General features: G+C 43.9%; 1 protein-coding gene across 3 annotated transcripts; it reads left to right on the top strand.

Annotated features, from left to right (window-relative positions):
• Positions 1–521: 521 nt before the first annotated feature.
• On the top strand, positions 522–27,946 carry CAPN9 (calpain 9). 3 transcript variants are annotated; one of them, XM_055714132.1, is made up of 20 exons: positions 522–735; positions 5,281–5,350; positions 5,793–5,911; positions 6,532–6,665; positions 7,256–7,424; positions 8,959–9,042; positions 9,297–9,382; positions 11,200–11,277; positions 15,709–15,869; positions 16,572–16,729; positions 17,389–17,597; positions 18,189–18,225; positions 19,756–19,836; positions 20,358–20,415; positions 21,024–21,088; positions 23,425–23,493; positions 24,886–24,964; positions 25,634–25,750; positions 26,779–26,837; positions 27,627–27,946. In XM_055714132.1, exons 1-20 carry the CDS (start codon positions 523–525, stop codon positions 27,651–27,653), a joined length of 2,073 nt encoding a protein of 690 aa, XP_055570107.1. In that variant the 5' UTR covers position 522; the 3' UTR covers positions 27,654–27,946. The 3 variants fall into 3 exon arrangements, with proteins under 3 accessions (XP_055570107.1, XP_055570108.1, XP_055570109.1); XM_055714133.1 differs by lacking the exon at positions 11,200–11,277; XM_055714134.1 differs by lacking the exons at positions 5,281–5,350; positions 5,793–5,911.

The raw sequence follows: 27,946 nt of genomic DNA, 5'->3' as shown, positions 1-27,946 counted from the left end.
CTACAGCCCGCCACGTGGCTCTGGTTTTTCTCCCAGGGCTCACCACGCAATTGAAGGGCTCTGGCTGGGTGTTGCATAGCTCAAAGTCATCCCTGGCCCAGTGGCCACCTCCCGCCCAGCCCGTGGCCGCTGGGGAGCGGTGCCAGGCCCCACGCACGCCCTTCCCTGCCGGGCGGGCACAGCGGCTCTGCCCCAGGGGGGACAGGGCACCAGCGGGCCGCTCCCCGCCTGGCCGGGGCCGCCGCTTTCCTGCCCTGTTTGCTTTCAGGGCGTTTGCCTTGGCTGCTGTTGGAGCAGTGGGAGGTCAGTCTCACACTGTGTTTCAAGGAGGTGCGACAGAGGAGGGTTGGAGGACATTGCCGGATCCCCTGCAGCACGCTCCTTTCCTCCCCCTTTTCCTTTGCAAGGCACTACAGGTATTTTTGCTCCCTCCTCTTTTCCTTCCTGTTCCCACCTTCTTCTGCCCCCATGCCTGCTGAGCCTCGGCTCCCGGGTTGTGTCTCTGGCAGGTGTGAGGGAGCCATGCCCTACGTGTACCAGGACTCGAAGCCAAGGCCACCGGCACTGCCCGGGGCTGCACGCACCACCCACAGCTCGGGGAAGACCTACGAGGAGCTGAAGCAGGAGTGCCTGCACAGGGGCGTCCTCTTTGAGGACCCCGACTTCCCCGCCTGCAACTCCTCTCTCTTCTTCAGCGAAAGGACACCTGTCCCCTTCATCTGGAAAAGGCCCGGGGTGAGTATGCCGCTGCATTCTCTCCTTCCATCCTACCAAAAGCCAGACACCGCTGCGCTTTGGGATCACATCAAACGCATGGCGTGTTCATGGAGACAGAGACCAAGCGCAGGAGGAGACCCTTCCCACCACCCACAAAGAGCTCAAGCTGTGGGACAAAAAGGGTTGGAAGGCTTCACCCCATTTTTCGGATGTAGCTTGTTGTATAGGCACACTTCATGCATATGTATTTATGTACATGCATAAACAACCTGTAATCAGCCTTCTCTGTTATGTTATTGCCAAACAAAAGCAACGCTAAGATGAAAGTAAGAGCACATGCGAGGAATTAAGGATCAAATGCATTACAATGATGTTCTAGCTATGTAAGAGTCAAGTGTTGTTGAATGTACGAAATTAATAATTAAGGTTAAACTTAAAAAAAATCAAACCTTTTAACTTCTAGAGTCTGAGACTCTTATACTTGCTTGCTTCCATGGTGAAACACTGAGAGATTACAAATACATGCCATGGTTATTGAGCTATTCAGCAGTAGCCAAGGGCTTGATGAGTATCTCTTAATGCATCTTGCATAACAATCATTAATAACACAGCAAGAGCCTGAAGCTTCACTAGTCACATGCTCTCAGATCACAAACCCAACATCGCTCCAGGTTCCTTCTCCTCACTTAACTCTGTAACTACTAGCCAAAGAAAACTTGTGTCTACATTTATTTCTTTGCCAGTGACTGATGTTTATTCTCTTTTTCTTCATAGTCTGAAAGCTTCTCCCTTAGTAGAGCACTTTCCTTTGGTGACACTGATACCAAGGAAGAAAAAGAACAAAATAAGCTTTTGGCTTAACTTAATCCACATTGATAGGCATTCAAATGCCTCAGCGACTGATAATTAACATAGTGCCACTACAGAGCAGAATTAAATCTACTACTCTTGGACAAGTTTCAGCTATGAAAAAATAAGAGATCCCTACACATGGTATGTGCAGCCCCCATAGGCAGCGTTGCCTGCCTTGCCTACCTGTGCCCCAAAAGCCGGGTGGGCTGTGGGGCTGCCCCCCAGCACAGCATGGAGCTCTGGGGCTGAGATGCTTTTGGTGTGGCGGGGCATGAAAAATGCAAGTGCCTGTGACACTAAATCAGAAAGAATGGTTTTCCTTTGGCAGCCATTAGGTGCTAGTCTGTCTTGTTTTCCATTTGGGGCTTCACAATAGTTAAACTTCACTGCAAAATGTGACCAGGAGCAGCTGAGAGCTTGTGTGTGGTACCCAGGGACAGCGGAGAGCAGTTCTGTCTGTCATAGTTGTCACAGTCTTCTTCAGGAACTTTGTACACTGAACTGGAAGCATTTCCAGGATGAGTAAGTTACCTGAAATAGTATCTGCTTTTCTTTACACTCCAGTTCCCACCATGCAAGAAGGTGAACTATTGTGAGCTGCAGAATGAGAAATAAAGCTCAGGGGAGGCTGAGAGGGTGTGTAAGGACAGGGGTTTAGTTATGCTTTTCTCTGGCTCCTCAGCACTTAAGCTAAATCAGTTTCATCTCTGTCACCCATCAGGAACAGCAGCAAAACAGAGGCACTGTAACACCATTTCAAGTGAACATTTTACTTTGCCAGTGGGATACAGGCCTGGAGTGTGTGCCAGGTTAGCTGCTGTGGCTCAGCTAGCAAAGTCGTGGTGCCAGAGAGGGCGAGCCCAAGAGCACAGCCTCTGTGTAGGGTACCTGTGTTCAAAGCGCTTTTCACGGTGACTGGCTTTTACTGTCTCTATTTTACAATAGCTTGGATGTAGTGTAGCACAATACATGCAGGGCCAAATAATATTAGTCTTCAGATTTACACTCTGTTAAGAGTTTTACCTTTATTCATGAGAGCAGAGAAGGCTTTCTCGTTATTTTGACATGCATATACCTGCAATGTATACACGTTTGTATGCAGTGTGAATGAGACCCTCAGCTAGCCCTAATCTGTAAATTTCCCACTGCAACGTGAGCTACGTGGATCCACACCAGATGAGTAGCTCTTCCTACATAAATCTTAAGTGCTCTAAGATTCAAAAAAGATATTTAGTGATTTTGTCTAGCCATTCCTTTCATTACAAATTAAACCTTTGGAACTGTACCTTATTAAAATTTTAGAATAATCTGAAGACCCTTTTGTCATTGTATTTCCCCTTTTGCCTTCCCTTCTTAATTTATATCTAAATTCAGCTCCTGGGATAAATTTAACAACTCAGTATCTGGGAAAGTTAGACATATAAGTTGAAGAATGAAAGAAAAAAAGAAAAAAGAGGAAAGACAAATGTGTTTTACCAATGCCAAATGAGTCTATGGTCTACAGAAGGAGGTAAGAAGGAAATTCTCTTAATATGGACAACCACTGGCAACTGGTATGACAGGTACTGTATGCTGGAACCAGACAGAGAAATGTAATCACAGGAATGAGGCCATCTGAACAGCCTCAGCCTGCCTTAGGTCTCCACGTACCCCCCCTACCAATATGAGAGGCACAGGGGAAGCAATTTGTTTTCTTTTGAGACTAAAGAAACACAGCTTTGATGTAGCATCAGGAGAATCATCTCTCTGAGGGCTGCGCATCCTTAATTCTAAGTAATATCCTTGTGCAGGCAAATCCTTGAATTACTGAATGCTGTGTGTGTATGCAAGATCCACCTCTGGGGTTTGTCTTTTAATATGATGAAAGCCCTGATACACATTATCATACCATCCAGTCTGAAAATTCCTTTAAAATTAATATTTTTCTAACATCCACTTAAAAACTGCAGAACAGTTTTCTTACGTGTAGCAGGGAATATGGCACAGGTCCACTCAAAATCCTTTCAATCCTTTTCATTGATTTTTCTAAAATTATTATTTGTTTTCTTTACACATAGGAGATTGAAGATGTTTTTCCATATGTCAGTTGTAGAGCTGTGCAATAAGCAATGAGCCATGAATCTAATGTTCAGGCCCACATCAGTGGAAAGGTTTTTTTATCTTGTCCCTTGCTAACACACAGAGTTTCTTGGAAACAGCTAAATACAGTCCTTGCCACAAGAATTCTGTTTCCCAGGAGCAATGGTGCTAAAAAAAGGCATATTATTAAAGATCAGCTACTTTATCAGCTGTTGTTATATTAATGTCTAAAGGCAATGATCTGTGTTTTTTATTGTTCACGTCCAGTCCCTACAAGACTGAGTGTATTTAACAAGCAGGAGGAGCTGCTGTTTGATTTCCCTTTGCTCCACGAACCAGGGGCACACAGTGCTGCAGTACCTCCTCCCCAGGGCACCTGTGGCTAAGGCACAACGTGGCCACTGCTTCCTCCCCAGCAAAGGCAAACAAAAAATAGGCAAACCAGCTTCCTCCTGATTATTGCCTCTGCAGGGTGAGCGTTGCAGGAGCAGAGCTGGTTCTTTACAGAGAGTGTCCTGGCTCCAGCAGTGGCCAGCAGCAGATGCTTCAGCAGTAAGTGCAAGAAGCCGGCCACCACTATCAATATCCTTCCCTGATGGCCTCACAAAATGCGGTGATATGAACCAAAAGCAACTCCGTTTCCTTCTAAGCAGATGCAGGGGTTAAATGACTAAATGTGTTATTCTATTTCCCTCTCCACCCCACTTTAGGTTTGGGGTTTTTTAAATTTTTTTCCAAGTTTCTACTGCTTAGGCAGAAGGGTCTGCTTCATGCCATAGGACCTGCACTAACTACCAGGTCAGGCTGATCAACTACAGGCATATACCTCTAGTGATATATTAGATACCCTCCTCCTTTTTCTATTCAGTTCAAACAGTTAAATTCAATCTACAGTTCACAGGAAAGGGGAGAAAAGAGAGAGGAATTCCTGCCACATTTATTGGCTTACCACTGTAATTTTTCTATCCAGCTGTGGTGTTAGTAATTGAACTAAAACATGCAAATGGATGCTTGAGGATTGTTTTAATGCCACCACGAGCACCAGTCCCTCCGGCCTCTGAGAACACAAGGGTGGGTACTGTTACCTCCTCTTAGAAATTAACTGTAAAACAAACAAGGCTGGAGTCTACCTTTGTTGTTTGCTTATTTGAGGAGGAAATGGTCCTATGATTGTCAGACATGATATGCTGCAAGTATTATGGTACAGGTAAATAAAAGGCTTAATAATGCATTTAAAGGTAAATTGCCAATTTTAGTTTTTCTAATAATTTCAGGAAAACAAACAAACAAAAATAATAAAAAAGAATTAACCAGGGTTGTAATCTAACATTGAGATTTTGGACCAGGTTGTGCCATGATATTTTAACAATTGCCTACAGATGAATAAAGAATGCCAGCCTTTCATTAACAGCTAACTAATTAAAAAAAAATGAGTAGAGTTGATTTTATAATTGCTCTACAACCGTAATTAATTAGCAAGGATTCCCCACCTAGTGTTTTTGTGGTGGCTACACTGTTGCAGGATAATATAGCTAATGTAGCACACACTGTGCTGCAAGTCTGGGCTCAGAGTGATGGTGGTATTTTTCTGGCACATTCTAAACCATTTCTGCATGTCTCCTACTCTCACAGGACATTGTCAAAGACCCCAAGTTTATCCTTGGAGGAGCCACAAAAACTGACATTTGCCAAGGGGATCTTGGTGAGTGATTCCCCCGGGTGGATGCATTAATGCCCATACCCTGTGAGGAGCAGCAGGAATATCCTCATACGAGGGGATGTTGCCCCTCCTGAACTGGTGGGAGCAGTGAAGCTGGACGTACCGCCAGCCCTCACTTCTTTGGTAGCATCCTCCCACCTGTGCCAGGGACCATCCTGGTGCCGTGGGATTCAAGATCAGGGAAGGATCTCCACTTGAAGGTACTGTGAGCCCAAGGGAGCCTTTTGTCTACCAGTACCTCCAAACTGCAGCACAGTCTGCTCTGGCCAGGAAAGGGACATGCTTCCTGGGGGCACAGGAGCTGCCTTGGATTTCAAAACGGGTGGCAGCTAACTGCCATAACAACTCCTCTGCCCCCTACACCACCACCTTCTCCTCCTGAAGAAAAGAAAATGAGGGATTTTTCCCCCTTCTCAATTCACAGGTGACTGCTGGCTATTGGCAGCCATAGCTTCTCTCACGCTGAATGAAAAAACACTAGCAAGAGTGGTGCCACTGGATCAAGATTTTGGGCCAGATTATGCCGGAATATTTCACTTCCAGGTAAGATAAACTTCTGGAACAGCATGAGCATATTTCTGTCATTACATGTCACGGACTATTTTTCAGTGGGGTTGCCAGTCCTTGCAGAGGAGACATTGGAAAAACAGGGATTACCGAGTTTACACTGTTGTTTCTGTTTTGAGAAGCAACCTAGAGGGTTATGTCAGCCTTCCACAGGCATGCACATAGCCACTTCTACTCTGTGAAGAGATATATGGATTTATAACTAATTTCTAATTTTCCTGGGCACACAAGCCTCACTTAGGATATAAAGCCTTAAAGGAGTCGGACTAGGATCTGAATGTGTGTATCTTAAAGGTGTCTTGAATCATGTGGTGACTACTTGTGTGGATATATGAGAGATGTTATCCAGACAAGGAGCTACAGTACAGCTCTACACTTTAAGCCTTAGTCTTTCTTAAGATAAGAAAAGACTTTTTCTTCTTCCCTTCCTTCGGAGCAGCCTAGCATTGTATAGTGGGAACAGATGATTTACATATGACTTCTAATCTGGCCTATGATTGTCACTAATTTAGGATTAGAAGTGCTGGGACACCAGAGTCTTATGCCTAGGAAATGACATGCTGTCAGCAAATTCACGCCCCATCCTTTCTAAATAGTTTTGGCAGCACAACGAGTGGCTGGATGTCGTGATCGATGACCGATTACCCACCTTCAAAGGCCGGTTGGTTTTCCTGCACTCAGCTGAACGCAACGAATTTTGGAGTGCCTTACTAGAGAAAGCCTATGCCAAGTAAGTCACACTGCGCATACATAATTTGCTATTTGTACATACAGTATTCACAACTCGAGTGAACGGCTGTTATCCAGTATTTTTTCTTGGTGGTGGTGGGTTTTTTTTGCATTTGCTGCTGCCCTAATCTAAAGATGTTACATCTATCTCTGGTCCGACTTCCAGCACATCATTAGATACAAGCCCAGCTAACAGCAACAGAGTTGGATCAAAGCCTGAATCCTGCCATTTTTCTGTTGAGACTTCAATTGATAGTTTTGGCTAACTGTATTTTTAAATCATTTTTAAATTATTTGGCAGGTAGCAAATCACTGACAGTGATACTCGGTCCTTGCCAGCCTGACAACTGGCACTAAAGAAAAAAAAGCCTCAGGCTTTAAGGATATGGAGAAATGAATGAATTAAAAATTCAGTTAACAAGGAAAGCAGAGTAATCCCAATGGTCCTCCCATATATCCTGGGTACATTCTGGGGTACTTCTTTTGATTTCAGTGCCGTTGCTGCAATTTTACACCCATGTGAGAAAGCTCTCAAGCATGGGTGCCTTCAAAGTTTTGAAAGCACATCTCACATCCGCATGTCTTTTCCAGGCTGAACGGCAGCTACGAGGCTCTGAAAGGAGGCAGTACAATAGAAGCCATGGAAGATTTCACTGGGGGTGTAGGAGAAATGTACGAGGTCAAAAAGGCTCCTGACAACTTCTATGAAATCCTAGAGAAAGCTCTGAAAAGGTGCTCAATGGTGGGCTGCTCTATTGACGTAAGTAAGAACTGGGGTCTGGATTTCTCAGTTTAGTTTTGTGGTTTCTGCATTTTAAAAAAGCTGCTTTTAAAGGCTGATTAAATTAATAACGAGTAAATGGATATGCTCTTAACTCTGCAAATAATAGCTATGAACTGATAAATACGTAATATTAACGTAGTCCTTCATACCGTTCTTAAAAAGAAAAGAAAAATATTCATCACTTTTCAGCAGTTGACAGCCATTGTATTTAAGGCAATGACGATATGAGTATGAGCACTCAGTGAGTGAGCTGTATTTCCTGACTTATTTGGTCACTTAGCATTAAAAATGGCCATAGCTTCTTGAGGACTTACTGGTTCCAGAGACTATAAAATTGTTGTTTTTCAGCCCTGAATTCTGTAACAACACCTGTGGGGACTTGGGGGACTCAAGACAGTTTTCAGGATCAACACATTTATTTGTAGACAGGGGCTAGGGATTAAGGTATGTCAGGTTTATCCCTCCAGAGACTAAAACCTTCAGCTTTCCCAGACAAAATGTTGCTGGTGGGGAGCACCTGCATAGGTTACTTAAACTGCTCTGCCAGTGTGTCTGACCCAGGGTAAAAGGAGCCATCTTTGGCTTTCTGGTGAAAAACACCTGAGCTGCTCAACAGCAAGAGCGAAAGCCCTGCTGCTGTTCCTTGGTGACTGTGCTCAGCGGGAAAGGCAGTTCAGAATCAAAAGTGTGCCAGGTTTCTCCACCAGAATGAGCAGCTGCAGAAAAAGGCTTCAGAGCAAATGAAAACTCCCACCAAGCACAAAATGTTTAATTTCCCTTTCAGGCACTTGTAACAAAGGCAAAGGAAGTGCCCAAGCTGGGGTCTGCTCAAGACCCCCATCATCGAACATTTGGCCAGGCTGAGGGAGACCTCTCATCTCAAACCAATTGCTTGCTTGTCTGAAAGCAAAGCTTTTCCATGAACTCTTTTACTCAAGACTGTGCCCTCAGCTTTGGGGTTCAGTGTTTTTGTTTCCTGATTTGAGTTTCCCTTTCTCTCCTGATGAGCTTCTGCTGCTTGCAAAAACTAATTAAATATTTCTTGAACTATAGAGGGAGTATGATACTCAGCTGGCTGATGGGACCCCTTACTGCCATCGTTGCTCCATCAGTGTCTTCTTAAAAGAAACGAGACCATATCAACACTTGATCTCAGTCCGAGAGCACCTTTTCCCACTTCTTAGCTGACATGAACTACATTTGCATGGGAGTTAAGACTGAGATCCCAGAAACGTAGATGATGTTGATACCTTCTCTGCCCCTGTGATGTTGTATTTCAGTCTGAAACTATATTATTTTCCCTCTAAGTGGACAATGTTTAAAAAAAAAATAATAAATCCTGTTCTGTCCTCAAAGGACATCACATTGCCCCATCACTGTATTGAGCAGACAGACAAGTTCCCTTTTCATAGTACTGGTTAGCCACTGACCTCCCACCTGATGCTTGGAAGGGACCAGGTGGCACCACTTGCTGTCTCACTCAGATTCACACTTTTTTTCCCATTTTCAGACCAGCAGTGCTGCAGAGTCAGAAGCCAAAACCCCCTTTGGCCTTATAAAGGGCCACGCTTACTCTGTGACTGGCATCAGTGAGGTATGTTCAGCAGTGTGGGGCAAGGAGAGACCTGGGGGAAAAGATAAGGGAGTGCCCCCCACCCTCAGGTGACATGGGGTGTTATTCTACTGGAATTATCCAAATTCCCATCCATCCTTCCCTCCCACATCTCCTGTAGCAGTCTGCACCTTTCGCCCAGCTGTTAACACTAGCTGGTCCAGCCTCTGCAGACTGAGAAGTCCTGCTCCCTAGCTATTGACATTTGGTATTTTCTTTATTTTGTTTTTCCCCAGGTGAGCTATCGGGGCCGGCAAGTGCAGCTCATAAGGATAAGGAACCCCTGGGGAAATGTGGAGTGGAATGGCCCTTGGAGTGACAAGTGCGTGTGCTGTCCCATACACACTGGCCTTGTGAAGGCCAAATCCCAGCTGCTGCTGCGCAGCTAGCTTTCTGTAGCCCCAGCTATTCCACAGAAAATTAAATCAAGGGTTTGCACATATCTAGCAGTATTACTACCATACTAACATGGCACTCTCAGTATTTTCAAAGCTGCTCAACTATGGGGACATTGCAAATTTAGCCCCCAAAATTTGGCAGTAGCAGAAATTTTGCATTAATATAAATGGGATAAGTTTTAGACAAGTTTAGATAAGTTTTTAGGAGAAATTAGACATTTGGGATGATTATTTGTTTATTTTTTTGCAAGCCTGTTGCTGTAGTGCTTGTAACAACATTCATACTACACCTACTGCAGATAAGCTGGAAACTGATATTGTATTACCCCCTGTAAGTAGTTTATGAGCCTCTAGTTGCATTTATTGTTCTGGGTTACTAAACATGTCAGGAATAGGCAGAAACCTTACAGGTTATATATGAACATTAAATGAGACCCTCTTCATGTGGTACCCACTAAAGTTGTGGAAGGACCCAAAACCACAACAGGGTTGGTCTGAAAACCAGTCTGGTTTTACTACTGAAGGTAAACAAAGAACAAATAATACAAAAGAAAAAGAAATTACATAGTAAAAAACAACACTGCATTCCCTTCCCCCCCTCCCCCTACACTTCTCAATATATTTTTGCAGATATTCAGGGCTTCATTTTTGTTTCACTTTCTTCTACTAAGTTAGGGTTTTTTTTAATTCACACAGATGTAGAAGAGAGGAGCTGTAACCGGCCTGTCCCTTTAAAACTGTTGAGACACAGCCATCTGTAGGACTGCTATGAGTCCCCATCCTTAACATGACTCAGGAATAAATGAAATATTTCCACATCAGCTATAATCTTTTGTTATCTTGAAAAAGAAAATAGGGATAATTGGCATATATAATGAGTGATTAAATCTAAAAAAAAATTGAGAGGTTGAGATCAGGACAGGCATGTGTCAATTTGTGCTGTTCATTGGGAAGGCTGTCGCTGCAAAGCAGAGCTCCGATTCTGCACCTGGGAGGTTTCCTGGAACTCAAGATGCAGAGGGGCTCACAGGTCAACACAGGAATCTGTTGCCGTTTCACAATGGTTCCTGTAATTACAAAGCTCAACACAAGGTGCCTGCTACTCCCAGTTTATGTCAAATTGGAAATACAGTAGGGCATTTCTAGCTGTTCCAAAAAGCTGTATCAGACTTTTGTTTGGTTTTGATCTGCTACCTCTGGAGTTGTAGGGGTTAATGACAGGAGGCAAAGACTTTACCTGGAACCCCAGTTACTCCAGTAAATCTCTCTGTACAGGGGAAAGAGTCTATTTGGTTCCCATTGACTCGATTTTGAAGGAACATCTGGCCATAAATTACTGACAAACATAAAAAGGGAGATGGTGCTACAGATGGAGAACAGATTTAAGGAGGGATGTGACCTACCAAAATCTTGAGGTTTACCAATAACCCTATTATGCCCAGTCCCAACAACTGACAACAGTCCCAGCTCCGAACGCAGGCAATAACTCACACAGGACTACAGAGCAGCTTTGGGATCTTTGGCCTGGTCCTGCTTCCAGCTACGTTAGTTGGGTGTCTGTGACCATGAGTGATAGCAGGATTCACAAAACCTCTTAAACACATCTGTGTTTGTGTGAGCCACTCAAATAAACCACAACTGGAAGGAGAACAGCCTGTTGCTGTGCCCAGCCAGTCATTCTGAGCCAGAGAAAATTAATCACCACATACCTGTAGTAAAACCTGGTTTTGTTTTCTTGCAGCTCTCCAGAGTGGCATTCAGTCAGCCTGTCAGAGCAGAGACGCCTATCTCAGACAGCACTGGATGATGGAGAGTTCTGGTAAGCCACAGGTTTTTAAAGTGTGTGGCTTTAGTCAGAAATCAAGGTGCAGGTGGCCAAAACGAGCAATAAGGAAGAAGTCTGTGTGAGGAAATGCTCTGTTTCTGCTCAGGAGAGATCAGGTAGAATGCTCATTTGGTTTTCTATGTGTTTCATTTGTGCCCATGTCTATTTTAATAACAAAAGGTATTTTAAAAGTCAGCTTAGTTAATGGAATAAACATATTTCAAATACTGTGTGTCTGCCATGAAGGTAACACCCTTTAAATCCTTGCCATGAACCAAGGGAGGCTCTACAGAAGGGAGCGATGTATCTTCTGTATCACCTATGAAATGCCTTCAAGGTTGATGCTAGGCATACAATGGAAGGGAAGGACATCCCGAGAAGCAGTGGTACTTGTTATGGAAAGTAAAAGAACACCAGGATCTGTGTGAAATGATGGAAAATTTCAAGAAAAAATGAAATTAAATGGGAAAAAGAAAATGCGGTGGAAATTGCTTTAGAAGTGTGAAGTGTTCTTCATGCCAAATTCACAATCTCAGACAGAGCAGATGGCTGACTTGCACATGATTCCCCCCCGTATCAATGGTGCTGTGCACTACTGACAATGTGTCTAGTCACATTTTCTAGGGCCAGATGCTCATCTCTTTTACACAGAGGTAAATCTAGAGACTTATGCAGTGGAGCTATTCTAGATTTTTCCCGGAAGTTAAACCAAAGTTCAGCTTTAGGCCTGAAATGTGATTTGAGATAGACAATGCAGCACATTGCTCCATAAAATGATTTACCCTAAACTTTGATAACTTTGGAGGGAAGTATATCCAATAGCTGATCTATTTCTTAAGTATTTTTACATAGGATATTTTGAGTTATTTTCCTACTGACATTGCAAATGCAGTAGGGCATTTCCAGTTTTTCCAAAAAGCTTTTTTGGTTTGGTTTTTTGGTTGGTTGGTTTGTTTGTTTTTTGGTTTTGTCTGGTTTTGACCTGGCTACAGCTGGAGCTTGTGGGGTGAATGAAAAGGAGGCAAAGACTTTACCTGAAACCCAAGTAACTCCATTAAGTCTCTCAATACCAGGGCATGACTTAAATCCTGACTGTGTAATGGAGGTACAAGTGTGCAACTAGGCATCAAAGGAGCAGTGAAATTGATTAAAAAGTCATCTGTCCAACAGAGCTGAGCTGACAAGTAAGTCCTTGGAAGGCCAATAAAAATTAATGAAGTTGGGAATATCCAGACAAATGTTGGCTTTCCTCATCCAGCATCTCAGCCATTCAGAGCAGAAACAAAAGCCATTGGGACTGAAATTTCTGCTGAAGGGGTTAAGTGGACAAAAATCATATGCATAAGGAAAGAAATGCTTCCAAAACCAGCCAGGCAAGTTTGATACCAGCTAAACCCTCCACCCAGTCCATCAGACTTATTTCTCCTAACACCTTTTGACTTCTGTGTATTTCTCTAAGGAGTGTTTGCCTCTTTGCCCCCTTGTAAGCCACACCTTGATGGTTTCCCCATCAGGCTTCACATACAGACTTTACATGTGCAATAATGTGATGTATCCCTAAAGACATTAAAAAGGTCAGATGAGGAAAAAGATGAACACAGCTGCTTCTCTCCAGCTTTCAGTTTGCTCCTACTGTGGTTCTTGCTGATGCAATTTAGCTGAGGAGATGGCAAATGAGGTATATTCCTGCTTCTGCAGCTGAGGACCTTCGGCTGGTCTATTCAGCACTTGGCTTGCCTCCCTGGAAAGCTTGGGTAATCTTTATGAGGTGCTTTGAATTCTGCTGCTAGAAATAGTGAGCAGCAAAGTAATTAGGTCTTCAAGGGTTCAAAACATGATCTCAATGACATGCATTATTATCTTTGGGATTAGCAAATAACATAAGGTGCAATGGGGCTCCTCTCCTTGTTGAACACAACCAGTTTTTACTGAAGTAGACTTCAGTTTTACAGTCACCGAGCCCTTTGGGCTGTCTGGAAGCTGAAAGACAGCCTAAGAAACCTACTATGCACTCATGAACAACTTCTTTAACTGTGCTGCAGGTGTTGGACCCAGCTCATTCCACGTGCTGACTGCACACAAAGCAATGGTCATTTCTCCTACACAGGCTCATTTCTGTTAAATGAAAGAGAAGAAAGTAGACATATACCTGTTTGTTCTCGTGTATTGTGTTAGACTTCATCAGCAAGGGAAATCAGATCAAAAACTATGAAACATTTAAAGCAAGACAGGTGTCATAACATCAGAGTGTCTTCAGTCAATGCAAAAAGGCAACACAACTGTAGAGGACAACATGGGATAAGGCAGCCAAGGTCAGAAACGTCATCTAATAAGACCTTTTGTCCCTTTTGCTCTTTGAATTTCTGAGAACTGAAGAAAATCTTCATGACGATATGCTGAAGGCTGGTTGACCTCATTAATTACACCAAAGATATGTTGGCTACATATTAGTCGTTCAGTCTGGTCCAGATGCTTCTACTCAATGTGAAGAAGTCATGCTGCTATTGGCTAAGAAACCAGCTTCTCACTCACTTTAGTCCCTTCCCTCCCAAAATCAGAGGGTCACAGTCTTCTCTTCCCTTCACCAGTACAAATCCAGTACAGTCCTAGGGAAGTCAGACCAGGTGTTTTACCTCTTAGGAGCCAAATCTGATCTATAAAGTGCAACTCCTTCATCAGCTTGGCAGTATGTTTCCAAAGAGCCCAAAATTGCATAGTGTGGCCAGGAAACCAAGCCACTTGGAGATAGATTTTGCTGTGCTGCACCTGCTCTAGTGTACTGAGCATCAAAGTGAGAATCAGCCGTGCCTAGGGTTAGCAGCATGTGGGAATAGCCAACAAGAAAGAGGATAGGGCTCAGGAAATCAAACCCTGCTGTTTCTTCCCACACTGAGAACAAGTTGTAAAATGGCTCATAGCAAGTGTAAATTAAGACCACCACAGACATCTATTATTTATGCAGCAGAAAAATGGAGCTAGCTGTGTTTAGTTAACTACCCTGAGGACTAGCTGGGTCCTATCTGCTGCCACTGCCACAGATAAATGTGTGGTCTTGGAGAGATTTTGCTCTCCTGCTACTCCATTTTGTTGCTAAGCATCAGACACTGGAGGAAAAGGATAGTTATAGAAGTTAGTGTTAGGGAGAAGATCCATTTCTGTACATTTTTTCTATGGTCCGTGGAGAGAGAGGGGCTCTTGCAGATAGTGATTGAGAGCAGAGGACACACCTGGGTGCTAGATCGCCCTCAGGAAGGTCTAATACCTCTACTCTTTTACAGAGGGAAGTTCTGCCTATGAAGGCTACCCTCAGTCTTAGAGCATACAGGCCTCCCGTCCTTGCAGCGCCCACCTTGCAAGCTGCTTTCTCTTAGAGAGCTTCCCTGCTCTTTTCTTTTGCCCAAGGCTGCACACCATGCCCAGTGGTGCCTGGCTGTGACTGTCCCTTCGCTTGGCTGTTTGCTCAGTCCTGAACACCAGGCTCCTTGGCTAGCAGGGCTGTTGGTATCTCTTTGCCCTTTTACTTGCTGGACAAAATCACATTGCTTATCTGCTTCTTGGCACGCTGAGCAAGCTAATTTCAACCAGCCCAGCCTAGCAGCTCAAAACCACCCATATTGTGGCATTTGCTTCCTCCTTCCCATGGCCATGTATATGTATCCACCTTGGATATAAAATATATATAGCGCAATCTATGTGACACAGTAGCAGGCTGAAGTTTCTATACCACCTTCAAGGGCAGGTTGGAGCCACCACTCAAGTTGGAACACAATTTTTAGCTCTTGTGTTTGGTGTATGTTTTTGCTAGGACGAGGTTCCAGGCACCCATGAAGGAGGGGAGGGTGAGCAATTTGAGCCTAGGCACCTTAGCAGAGGCCCAAATGGGACTTTAACTGCAGTGTGGACAGATTAACCATGCCATGGCTTGGCTAATCCATCACCATATGTCCCCTGTACTGCTGGCACGCGGCTGGCATGGAACACACTGCTGATTTGTAAGCAGACTTAGCTCCTGCACAGATGTCTGCCATCCTTTGGTGGCTCTTCAGCAATATAGATGCAGCCATTAAGGCCAGGATGGTGTTGGTGAAGTAACTCTTTTCACCATAGGCTTTGTGCCAGTGTCGCTTCTTTCCATCTTATACTCAACCGAGATTGAATAAAATCAACAGTTGTAGTATAAAAAGAAAGGTGTAAAAGATATCAGAAGGAGACCCAGACAATAAGGTTGCTTGTGTTTTACACCACGGTGAGCAAGAGCTAGCTTCTCCCCTGGTGCACTTTGGCACTTGTCCATGGTCACTGAAACTATTCAGACCCACGTGAGCTGGTGATCTGGCCCTAGGACTCTGGGGAGTAAAGACTTCTGCTGGACAACCTTCACTGGAGTGAATGACTGCTTGTTCCTTCCCACGTCTTTTCACTCAGGATGAAATTTGAAGACTTCAAAGTGCATTTTGATAAAGTTGAGATCTGCAACCTGACTCCGGATGCCCTGGAAGACAGCACTGCCCACAAGTGGGAGGTGACCATCCACCAAGGGAGCTGGGTCCGGGGATCCACTGCAGGAGGATGTAGAAATTTTCTAGGTAAAGACACGCTGCTTTGAAAATGAGAAGCAGGCACTGAAGTCTTTACCCACCCTCAGCCACCTCTCCTGTTACCCCATAGCCAGAATTGTGGGTGCAGGCCAGGCCAGCTGAGTCTCAGCTAGCAGGAACCAGCCAAAAGGAAAAACGTTCATATGGTCCGACTTGAGGCTTTGCGGTAAAAAAGCTGCTTTCTTTGCTCTCAAGTTTGTTGGATCTGATTTGCCTCTCATTTACATTTGCATGATCAGGACTAGCTCCAAATAACTCACTGAAACTGCAGCAGTAAGTGTAAAATGAGACAAAAATCCAGTTCAGCCAGCATGTTTATGTGGCTCCGAAGTAGTGACATGGATCTGAACTGTGTTACTCCGGTCTGGCACCAGCACTATGAGATCATTGTAGCTATGTACTTTTAACAAAATCCCATCTGACAACTTTATTTAAACCATGGTAACTTAATAAAGTATCAGCCCTAAAATCTTTTCTACACCTAGTTCCATGAAGGACTTTGGGATTTGGCTTGTTTTCTGCACAGCTTAGTGGAAAGAAGCATGACAGCTAATGGAAAAACTAAATTTGAGCAAAACCTCAGCTCAATTGTCCTTTTTGTCTTCTTTTTTTTTTTTTTTTATTAGTAGTAGTGGTGGTGGTATTATTATTCTGAGGAAATAAACTCTTTGGTGTTCTTTACATTGGCAGAGACTTTCTGGACAAATCCACAAATCAAGCTACATTTGACAGAGAAAGACGATGGACAAGATGACTGCACATTCATAGCAGCACTGATGCAAAAGGATCGCCGTAAACTCAAGAAGCTTGGTGCTGAAATGCTAACCATTGGCTACTCTATTTATGAGGTACTTTATTACTTTTACAGTGCAGTAGCCACACTATCAGTATTAGCATCTTTCTCTGAGTTTGTACCCCTGTCAGTCATCATGTGGTTTTAGAGCCCTTGCTCTTAAAATAATCTCAGTTGCATTGAGCTCCATGGAGAATTTTGATGTGGTCGGCATGGAGCCCTCTCAGAGGAGGATTTAGGAGTCCCTACAGGGCCATGGGTTATCAGGACAGACTCCTCAGTCCCATGATTCTGTCATCCATTGCCTGGCTCCCCGAGAGGGGGTGTTGCTCCTTATGAGCCTCTTGGGGTGCATCACACACAGGAGTGCCTGACCCTGAGCGAGGCTGGGATTGGCAAATCTGTTGTCACTGCTCTGTGACACCCTGTCTGAGACGGTGATATATAATGGTGAGGAATGTTTAAGCAGCAAGACAATGTTCTAGCGTCCTCTTAGACTGCCTTATGGGCAGGAAAGGACCACCAGCAATAGGTCCTTGCCATAAGGTGGGAGCTAGGTTGCTGTGAGCACCTGGGTGAACGGATCAGAGTCAGGGTCACAGCCAGGGGAGAGGTTTGTGCCAGGCAGACTTTGGCTCTGTGACTGGGAAAGGGGCAAGCATGGCCCCCAGCACACCCCAGACAGTGCAATGCTGCCTTTGTTTCCACTCTTAGAACCCTGGCAGAGACGGACACTTGGGCAAAGACTTCTTCAGGTACCACCCCTCCAAGGCCAGGAGCAAAACCTACATTAACTTAAGGGAAGTATCTAACCGATTCAAGCTGCCGCCAGGAGATTACATTCTTGTTCCGACCACATTTGAGCCACACCAGGAGGCAGATTTCTGCCTGAGGATTTTCTCTGAGAAGAAGGCCATCACCGAGTAAGTCAGCAGTGAGCCCTGGTACTCACCTATGCATGGGGCTGTGGCTGCTGCGGACAGTTTGGCTGCTGGGCACCCGTCCCTACAGCAGAGCCCTGGCAGGGAAAGCTCCTGATGGCTTGCTTTTGCATTTGCCCATTTTTGCTAAACCTGAGGAAACAGGGCTTGCCATGGTGAATCTGGTGGAAGCTTGACAAGGAAAAGTTGCTAGCTGCCTGGTACTGTTCAGGAATCTGTGAATGCGGCAGTGTTTGTTTCCTCCCAAAGTTTATCCAAATGACAAATTTATCTTAAAAAAGGGTATTGAGGAAAAAGTGAGTTCACAATGAATAAAGAATGAAATTAATTCCTGAGCAGACAGCATGCACAGCTATGCCCTCCCTGAGTCCTGCTTAAAGACTGCTTTAAGGGCTTATACCAAAATTTAAACAGTGCAAATATCTGATTGTCTGATGAATTTTATCTAAACTTAAACTGTTCAGTAAAAAATGCAGTTTTATCATTCACCTCTGGAAAATGTAATAAGCAAACTTTCACCCTAGGCAGATGTTGTATATCTTCAGATACCGAATAAGGTTTTGTTTTCTCCAGGGATCTAGATGAAAACGTTGCCATTGATCTCCCTGAGGTAAGTCCACAGAGTTAAAATAGCAAGAAAATAGCTCAGCAGAAGCCAGCACACACTGCTTTTACTGTCTTTGGCTAAAACACGTTCATTTCACAGGAATGTTACACAATTGCCAGCTTTGTGTATGTGACTGAAGCAGTCAGTTCTGCTGAATATGGTAAAAGAGCTGTATCAAAATCATAATTGCTATGCTTCTGCACTTGCTTCAAGGCAGTCGGCATCAGCCAGCACCAGAGGTGGCTATCAGCCACCATGGGTGGGCTGAAAGCCCAGCCGTTAGCACCTGGGAGGCACACGGCCATTCATACCTTTTAGAATTTTATTTATTATGAAAAAATAAGAGGCAAAAGAATGTCCACAGACCTACATTCGTTTTGCATACAAATATCCTTATTTTGCTTAGCAGTATCCTCAGGGCTTAGGAAGGAATGCTTGATACATATGTGTGCCTACTGAAATGATTAAATTCTTTTTGTTTCTGAATGTCCTGGTCTGCCTGCTGAGCAGTAATTGCAGCTGAATCTGAGTCAGCTCCTGTTTAAGTGTATCCCTGCAAATAAGCCATTAATTGTGGTGTGCCTTCCCATGGAAACAAGTTAAGCCAGGTTCTCATGTGTCACTCTTTACCGAAAGCTCTCCTCCGAGGACCAGCTAACAAGTGCATCTCCATTCCTGGGATCCCAGGGCCATGTTCAGTAGCAAGGTAAATCTGTTCCCCTGTCCCAGTACCATCAAGGGACTGCATCCAAACTTGTGCAGAAGGAAGTGAGGAACATATATACGGCCAAAAAAAAGTGTGAGTGGCCAAGCAGTGTCACCAGTGCCACTTTGGTGACAGTGCACTAAATAGCACCCATGTTGGCTCTTCTGTGGGTAGAGAAAACGAAGCTCAATTCTCTGCTTCCTGTGCTGTGCTGTTGCCTTCTTTTCCCCCATTTTTTTGGCCCAAGAGCTGCTCTCTGTTCACATGGTCATCCTAACTATAGCAGTGGCTCTACACCGTTGCATCTCTCTGCTCATCAGTGTAGACTGAAGCCTGGACTCTACACCCTTGTGAGGGCACTGAGGCACTGAGCTGGCAGCCAGCCAAAAGTGCATCCAGGCTCAGGATGGCGCTGAGTGATGTGCCAATGTGCACCCACCTCTGGCTGGTGCTCTCAAGAAGGGAGAGAGGTCCCTGGACGATGCCACTAGAATGAGCTCTGTAGAGCTGTGGTTGTGCATGGCCTGGGGAAGCAGAGTGGTGCAGGGGTGGGATGAGAGCAGTGGTGTTTTCCAGGATGGGTGCTCTTGGTTTTGACATAGCCAGGACAATGGCACACCACACAATCCCATGGGTGAAGGAAATGAGGAGGTGAGGCTCCCCTCAGACAGCTAGATGGTTGGGAGGCCTCAGGTCTAGCAGTGTTCGAGAGCATGTGTATCCTTATTTTAAGAGGTACTGTAGTCCCCTGATGCACTCAGGGGCTATGTGCAGGAGAAATGTCATGTTTTACAATTCTTACAATGACTTACGTGTTGATATTGCAGCCTCTAAACCCAAGCCCAAGCCCACAAGAAACGGAAGAAGAAAAGCTGTTCCAGGCACTGTTTGAGCAGATTTCAGGAAAGGTGAGTGAAAAACCCTTGTGGGCCACAGCAAGGTGTAGAAAGAGGGGACACACTTCTGCTCCCACCCAGGGCCAGGTGAAATGAAAATGACGCGTTTGGGGAGGAGAATGCGTAGTTGTAGTGTGTTCTTTGGGCACCAGATGTCACCACGCCTTGTGTCTAGATGCAGAAGAGGGCAGTCCCCGGTGAGCAAGCAGGTGGACCAAAGCTAGAGCTCAGGCTCTAGGGAAGCCTACCTGGTTCGGTGTCCAGCTGCAGTTTACTTTTCCTTGAATCAATGGTTACTGTTTAAGTTCTCCTTCAGACAGTCTTACGCACAGCAGCACTTTTGTATTTCGCCAGCCCTTTAGTGTTTAGCCTTTTTGGGGGTTTTGTATGGTTCTCTTTTCCTGAGTTGCAATAAAGTACAGATGGGTGATGTTTGTGCTTTCTGTGGTTTTTCTTATGTCTGATTAAAGAAGCATTCAAGTAACAGATGCTGCGGGGTTTTTTTTTTGGTTGTTTTTTTTTTTTTACTTTAGGACATGGAGATAGCTGCGGAAGAACTCAAATATGTTCTGAATGCTGTATTACAAAAAAGTAAGTGCTCTAAGTTAAGGGCAGTAAAGAACTTTATAAAAGCTGCCATTAAATTCGCTTACAGGTGGAAAAATAAAAGCTGTGTTATGACTCCTGCCTGGTGTCCTCCAGCCAGCCAGTGCAGATCCAGGAAAGCGTCCATGATCTAACCACGAGCTTGCCCTGCCTCCAGCATGATCCATGCCAGCTCAGTGAGACCAGCTCTCCATTGCACTGCTGCTCTGCTGTGGAAAGACAGGTGCTGGGCTGAGACTTGTAAGACCTGAATGTGGTTCATCACCCTGCTACAGACCCTTTGTATAATGGGAAACCTGGTGTCCTCTGAACCTCATCTCCTCATACACAAAACAAGGACAGTATTTCCTGTCAGATCTTCAGTAAATACTTCTTTTATTTACTTTTCAGTAAATACTTCAGTAAATACTTCAGTCCACAATCTGGACTGTGACTTCTCTATAGTAAGGGCTGTCTTCATCTTCCACCATACAGGTCCTCCTACGAGGAATAAGAGCCAGCTATCTCTGCTTATGAAAACCAGTTTTCTACTTTCAGTTTATAAAAGGCAGATTTACCCAATGACTTCTTTCTTATTATTGTCTTTTTTTCAGCAAAGAACATCAAATTCAAGAACTTAAGTCTCATTTCATGCCGAAATATCATTTCTCTTATGGATGTATCCTTTCAAATACGTGCTCGTGAGGCTAAGTGAATAGTGAATGTAATTGTCCATAGCATTGGAACCTGTCATAGCAACCACCAGAGTTGAATGTGGTAATGTCGTGCCAAAACATTACCCAAAGAAAAAGATTATACGGAAGTTGTATCATGATTTTCATTCTAGAAATTTAGGGTTAGGAGCTTCAAGACAGACCTTTTTCTGCTGCAGACTTAAAGGTAGATGCTTTAATGCTGACCACTTTTAAAAGTAATTCTCAGATTACTTCTGTATAGAACAGTGCATTTTTCAAGCTGTGCTTTATTTGAAAAAGGTCTAGAAGAGATAGGTCAAGAAAGGTCTGTTGTCTGGAGGGTTAAATTCACCAGACAGGGTCAGAAATTAAGGTTCAGCAGAGTGTTGAAAATTACTGATATCAAAGCTGTGGTTATTTTGACAAGCAGACTAAAAGCTGGAAAATCTGGTCTTTCAGCTAGATCCTGGAACTCCAGGAAGCAGACAGGTGGGCGAGAGTTGTCTGTCCAAATTTAGGCATTTGTGGTGTAGGTGTCTACATCTAATCTGGCTTTCTAGACTTCCTTTGTAGATAGTGAAAAGGGTGGTATAATTATCATCCTGGATGCACCTAACTGTGAGGGATGCTAAATGGCTGCTCAGACATTAGGTGAGATGAATCACAGCCCTGGGTACTCCTCCACCAGATTCATCCTTTGCAATGTTCTGGTGCCTGTTGAGTTTGCTTAGCATGGCTTCTGCTCAGGTAGAGCTATTTTTTGCGGTGTGCTTTCCTGATAGACAATTTTGTTACACGTGAGACATAACAGGTACAGTCCTAACAAGGCAAGTATCTAATATTTGGTTTACATCTTGCTTGTTCAGCTTAGAAGCTCTTATCTTTTGCTTTTGTTGTTCCAGCCCATGACAGAGGTAACATCCTCTCAAACATTTCTAACAGAAAACCAAACCAGACAAAACTGTACCCTGTTAAAGCTATGTCCACAGCATTAAAATTCAGTGCAGATCAGTCACCATGCATATGCAATAAGAAACAGAGGACCAGTCCTAAATTTCCTCCCTTAAATACCAAGCTTCAGGAGGGAGCTGGTCCATGTTCTCGTCTCATCCTTACATGGTATTGGGACAGAGCCAGGGTGTGCACTTGACCCAGGAGCATGGCAGCAGTCCTAGGTTTACTATTTAGGATATAACTAAATAGTTTCCATGATTTGCAATGCTTCCAAGCAAATCTCTGCATAGTTTTGAATAAATGGGGAGACATCTCTTCCTCTGCTTTGGAAGCACAAGGAATGCAAACACAACCATCTCACTCTGGACATGGTATTTGGAGCACAATGGAGGAGCAAAATGACATGAATGCAAACCCAGGTCAACACTGGCAGAGTCCCTGCCGTGTCACATGCCACTGAATTCCCTGGCTACAGTCACCATGCAGTGGCATGGAGCGAGGGCAAAGTTCTACATGACCCCAGGAAGAAGAATCTGGCTGGGTAAAAAGACAAACTTTTTGCAGCATGGGATCTGTGGGTGCCCTCCAAATGCCAACAGTGTAGGTGCTTCAGTAATGGCAGGCATTAGCTAGACCCCACTTGGCACGTTTTGACCTTTGTGAATGCTGACGGAGCTAGCGTCCATCTGAGCACAAGTTTTGTCCTGGCAAGGGAGAAGGAAAGGAGAAGGCAAATGGGCCCATTCCTTGCTCAGCGTTCCAGAGCAAGTGCCCCGTCCTGCAAGTGAGCTGTGCTTGGGTGACATCAGTAACTCAGTAAAACAGGTATGAAGACCCTCACACTTCAGGGCAGGCCAGGCAAATCTAGTCGCTGCCTCTCAGACCCGCTATACAGACCTTTTTTTCAGGCCATGAAGACCAGACTTTGCCAACCTCACCCCACCACTCCCATTAATTTTTGATAGAGCCATTGCAACAAAGCGTGGTCTCTAGATAAAAATACTGAATAGCACACTGGTTGACTAACTCCTTCGAGTACAGTAGCAATTTGTTTGAATTAGGTAATTTAATTCTCTGAATCATTTATATCCCATTTACAACCAAAGCTCTTCTTGCCTTAGAACAATTTGTCTTTCTCCTGTGGAGCCTGTATTGCTCAGCTGTGTTTTTATATCACATAATGTTCCCCAAGTAGCACAGCCACAGCCATGACTGCACCTTATGAGCCATCCCAGTATTGGTTTCAGTGGCACCATAGGCTTTCCAGGCAACTTCACATTTTCTGCTTAAAGGAACAGTGCTGAGTAATTCAGACAGAATTTGGACTCTCATATAACAAATCCTTTTCCTTGATTCAGATTACCAGACTAGTGGCAACGGGAAACTGGAATTTAATGAGTTCAAAATTTTCTGGGAAAAAATGAAGAAATGGATAGTAGGTGACATTATTCATTGTATTTGTTTCTCCATTTCATTAGCTATTTCCTGCATAGTTTACTCTGTATGCGCAGACAAAAATGGAGACAGGAGTGTTTATAAGCCATGAGTTCTAACTCAAAACAACTGTTTTAAAAGTGTGGGGGCTTGTTTTGGATAGTCAAAGACATTCTTAGCTTTCCGTGATGCTAAACCATAATGGTTTTCTGGAAATAACAGAGATTTTTGTAAGCAAATCAACTACGTTTGGGATAAAAAATGTAATGGGCACTAATAAGCAAGCCAATCAAAATAAAACTTAAAGGAGTTTCCATTACTGCTGTTGTACGGAAGAAGAAACTGATGATTCATGACTAGTAGGAAACAATCATTTCCTAAGTCATTGCATTTCCATTATTGATTTCTCAGGAGTCCACTGTACTGAAGCCTGGGAAAGTGTTGATTCTAATTTTAAACACATTTCCATGGCAGTAAGAATAAGTAAGCTTGTAGAATCAGGCCACAGACTGAATAGTCAAATAAAGACATCATAATTGTTTCCTCATGGTCATTAATAGTTTCTTCTGAATCGATGCTTTCTCCAAGCATTCAAAATACGCAGTTCTCTGTTTCATGTCTAGTCCACCAGAAATGGCAAACACTTTTTCTGGGTAATAATGTCACATCGCTTTTAACAAAGGACACACTGTTTTTTAACAAGGGGGGCTTGAGAGATCCTTGTATCCTGTAGGAAGCTTTGCATGTATATTTGCTGGAAAATTTGAAGCTGGATGTGATGACAGCTCTAAATCACTCATATTCCAAGGGAGGCTTGTGTTTGTTGTCTCATTAAAATGATGGAATTTAACTCCAGTTTAATAATTACTTAATAATTAGGTCAAAATTCAAACCATTTGTACCAGTTCTTTTGGTTGTATCATGAATGTTGCTGTTTAGATCTTTTATACCTAGAAGAAAATGAGTAAGTGACAATCTTAACTTCTTGTTAAACGATTTGTCTCTAGTCTTCAGAATTATACAGATAAACAGAAAAAGAGATTAAGAGAACGTGTCAGTTAAGAGCTAAAAGACAAAGAACAATACATCCTTCCCAGATAAAATCACTTTTTAAGAAATCATGGAACATTTTATGAAAACCAACTCATTATTTTTTAATGCTTGGGTTTGGCAGTACGTTTAAGTTTCACAACAACCTATTCATATGACAAAGAGAATTGGGACCCAGATTTGCTCCTCGAGTTATAAAATCAGACTGTATCTAGACTAAAGTCTTGCCAGCTTTCTTAAATGCTTACGTTACACAGAGATAAACCCCTTGCCTTTCTATGCCATATCTGCGCTCCCTTTTGTATGCAAATACTGAGCTTTTCATGTGCTCCTTTCATAACAGAATATCTTTCTTCAATTTGACTTTGATAAATCTGGCTCCATGTCCTCCTATGAGCTTCGCAGCGCTCTTAAAGCTGCAGGTAAGACAAGCATCGCATTTTATCTGGGAAAGCTTTTGGGCAGATCGTCTGTGGGTGAAGGCGGCTGCAACCAATTATGCAGGCCAGGTACCCCTGAAAAGAGGGGAGTTCTAAACCCCAGAGAGGACTTGGGCACCTAGAGAGGACGTTAAGGGGACCAATTTTGCCCCAGATATCCCCAGCACTGCAGGGCAGTCAGAGAATGTTTACATTTTTATTGAACTCTGTTACAACAGGGCTGCACATGTGCAGGTTTAGACCCTGAAACAAACCACTTCAGAGTCTGTCTCTACTCAAGGGTCAGAGGAACAGTGAGCGAGCTGTTTGTTATACAGAGCAGTCAGTGCATTTGTATTTCATCACAAATTCTTTTCATTAAAGCTCCCAGTTTTGCAGAAATCCCTCCAAATTTCAAGGATACAGAATGGTCCCTCATACACCAAAAAGTGCATGGGCTAGACACTGCAGTGACTGCAAAATTTCTTGTTCAGAGTTTTTTATTCATTGCAAGCTTAAAGAACTTTGTGGCCAGATTGTTTTCTGGATGGGTGTGTGCCACAGAGTATCCTCCCATTAACTGGTTTTCAAGACTAGTTGGTAGAGGTCTGCAGATTCTTCCCCGGCCTACAAGGTTGCTCACTTTTCCTTTGTGCCTGTGTCATTGGGAAGGATACCAGCTCAACAACTACCTGCTGCAACTGGTTGTCCTCCGATACTCTGACGAACAGCTCCAGATTGAATTTGATGATTTTCTGAACTGCTTAATTCGCTTAGAGAATGCAAGTCGTGAGTATCTTCTTCCTCTGGAATTTCTTCTCCTTTGAAAAAAAAAAATGTTTCACTTTCGGCTACTGTTGAGCATATTGCACAATATCTGAGGTCAAGTGTGTACATGGCTAACAGAAAGGAGCTGCATTTAGCATTTGCTTTTAGGGTGGCTTTTCTCCTGTAAAGTGAAAAATGTTCTGCTGCTAATGGAAAATTTCCCCATGTGAAAAGAGCCTGCTTCATAAACTCTGCAGCAACATAGAAGGCATGTGAAGAATGCTGGCAAAGTCCGTGTTATGTTAGTTTCTTGTGGCTCACCCATGAGCTTAATTTGGGATCACAGAAGTTCAAGGTTCAAATATTGCTTGTGCCTAATGCAAAGGGATAATTGGCATACACGTGAACAGTTATCTCCTGTACATTTTACATAACTTTGCTTTTGGCTGAAGATATGGTGCCCTATAGCTCAAGGCACCCTAGGTGTCAGTTCATTTGTGCGCAGGTTCACTCTCGTTCCAGAGCAGCAGTAGTAGAGATAAGTAAAATGGCTGGATAAAAGCTGAAGGGTTCATTAGTGTGGCTCCAAATTCTAATCAAATGCAACTCTATGAGAAGCAAAATCAACTTTCTTCGCTGATTTTTTGGTTTGTTTTGTTCTTCTCTTCACTTTCTGGTTTGATCTGTGACAACAGAAGTAGTAAACTACCGAGAGGGAAAAGTTAAACAAGATATATAAAGAAAGGCAAATTGCTTGGCTTCATTTTGGAGTATCATCCGAATCCTACTGTTCAGCACACCCAGGGCACCCTCTTCCAGCCGAGTCCTGAAGTGAGACTTGCAGAAAAGCCTTAAGTCAGCCAGACATTGCCTCTTGCAAGGACTTTGCTTTGTCAGAGCAGCTACCACCACCGAGCAATCCGAAGTGATCCGCCTTTGCACCAGGCCCTCCCTCTCCTTGGCACGGCCACCCACTGTGGGATGGGGAGCTCATGTATGAATATGAATGAGGTGTATTTATAGCACTGCTGTCCTGTTTTTCATTTCAGGAGTATTCCAAGCACTGAGTGTGAAAAACAAGGAGTTCATTAACCTGAATATAGGCGAGGTATGAGCACAGCTTCAGAAACGCTGACAAAATGATGGGGCTTCTCTAGAGCTTTGTCCGCTTGTAAGAACTGGAGTATTTCTGCATGACACTTCAGGTGACATCTATGGCTGTGAGAGTGGAGGGGGCACCTGCAGGATTCAGCAGGGCTGGGATTTTACAGTGCATGCACTGATTGCCTCTCCTCCATGCTATTTCCTTCCTTCCTTGCCCTCTGGTGTATTGACAACTTCCCATCCCCCTTTCTAGATTCTCTGTTTTTTCCTTCCTCAGGTGCCTGCTCTTGATGGGGGAAAGGGGAACCAGCAGCGATTCACTGTCCCTGATTTGTCCCCCCGGGATCAAATCAGCCTCTCCTGTGTATGTCCATCATCTGCTTCTCACACTGCTCAGCACAGGCTTCTTATTTTCTTGTGCTCTCTTTGTCTCCTTGTTGCATATGTGCGTTGTCTCTCATTTTGCACTAACCCAAAGCTTCCTGGGGCAAGGCAGAATGAATTCCCTGGCAGAGTGTATGTGGGAGCCTGTGTGGACTGCTGGGATGCAGATAAAATCACTGCTGTTATCAGCATCTAGTGCTTGGAGAGCTCTGCCTCCTTCCCTCCAAGCACAAAAGCAAATGCTGGCTCAGGTCTCTCCTAAGGCAGGACACAAAAGTCAAGTAAGCAGTGGGGGGTTCAGAGTGAAGGCACTGCTTTTGAACATCTCTCTTCCATTAGGAGAAAGGGAGAGGAAGGGAGAAAGGCCTGCAATAATTTATTGTAAATTTGATCTTTCTTCCTGTATTAGTTTATCAACCTGGCAATGAACATCTGAAGAAGTCTGCCTTGGATTCTGGGAGCTTCTTGCAACATTGCTGCCGAGACTTCTGCCCCAGCAGCTGAGGTCCGCTTTGCATGCAAACATTACCAGGAGATTTCATGCAGAGAAATATACATGCTGCCCGTCCTTTCTGGTCTCCAGCCTTGTTGATGAGTTCAACAGTCAGATCACACTTTTGTTTTGGTTTTGGATCGGGCACACATGCCTCTCAAGCAGACTGAAACTGATGTCCCTGAGTGACCACAGGTTTTTATGAAATAGGATTGTATTTAATTTCAGCACAGCAC

This window comes from Falco cherrug, chromosome 6, assembly GCF_023634085.1.
Source record: "Falco cherrug isolate bFalChe1 chromosome 6, bFalChe1.pri, whole genome shotgun sequence".
In the NCBI taxonomy this organism is placed as follows: domain Eukaryota; kingdom Metazoa; phylum Chordata; class Aves; order Falconiformes; family Falconidae; genus Falco; species Falco cherrug.
This window is presented reverse-complemented; position numbering and strand designations above follow the sequence as displayed.

What these genes read in the sequence shown, in the direction of transcription:
- CAPN9 (XM_055714132.1), top strand. Translation starts at nt 523, where the DNA reads ATGCCCTACGTGTACCAGGACTCGAAGCCAAGGCCACCGGCACTGCCC. An exon ending in TTGAGCAGATTTCAGGAAAG is followed by an intron (nt 19,837 to 20,357) that starts GTGAGTGAAAAA and finishes TTTTTACTTTAG; the next exon opens with GACATGGAGATAGCTGCGGA. An exon ending in AAAAAATGAAGAAATGGATA is followed by an intron (nt 23,494 to 24,885) that starts GTAGGTGACATT and finishes CTTTCATAACAG; the next exon opens with AATATCTTTCTTCAATTTGA.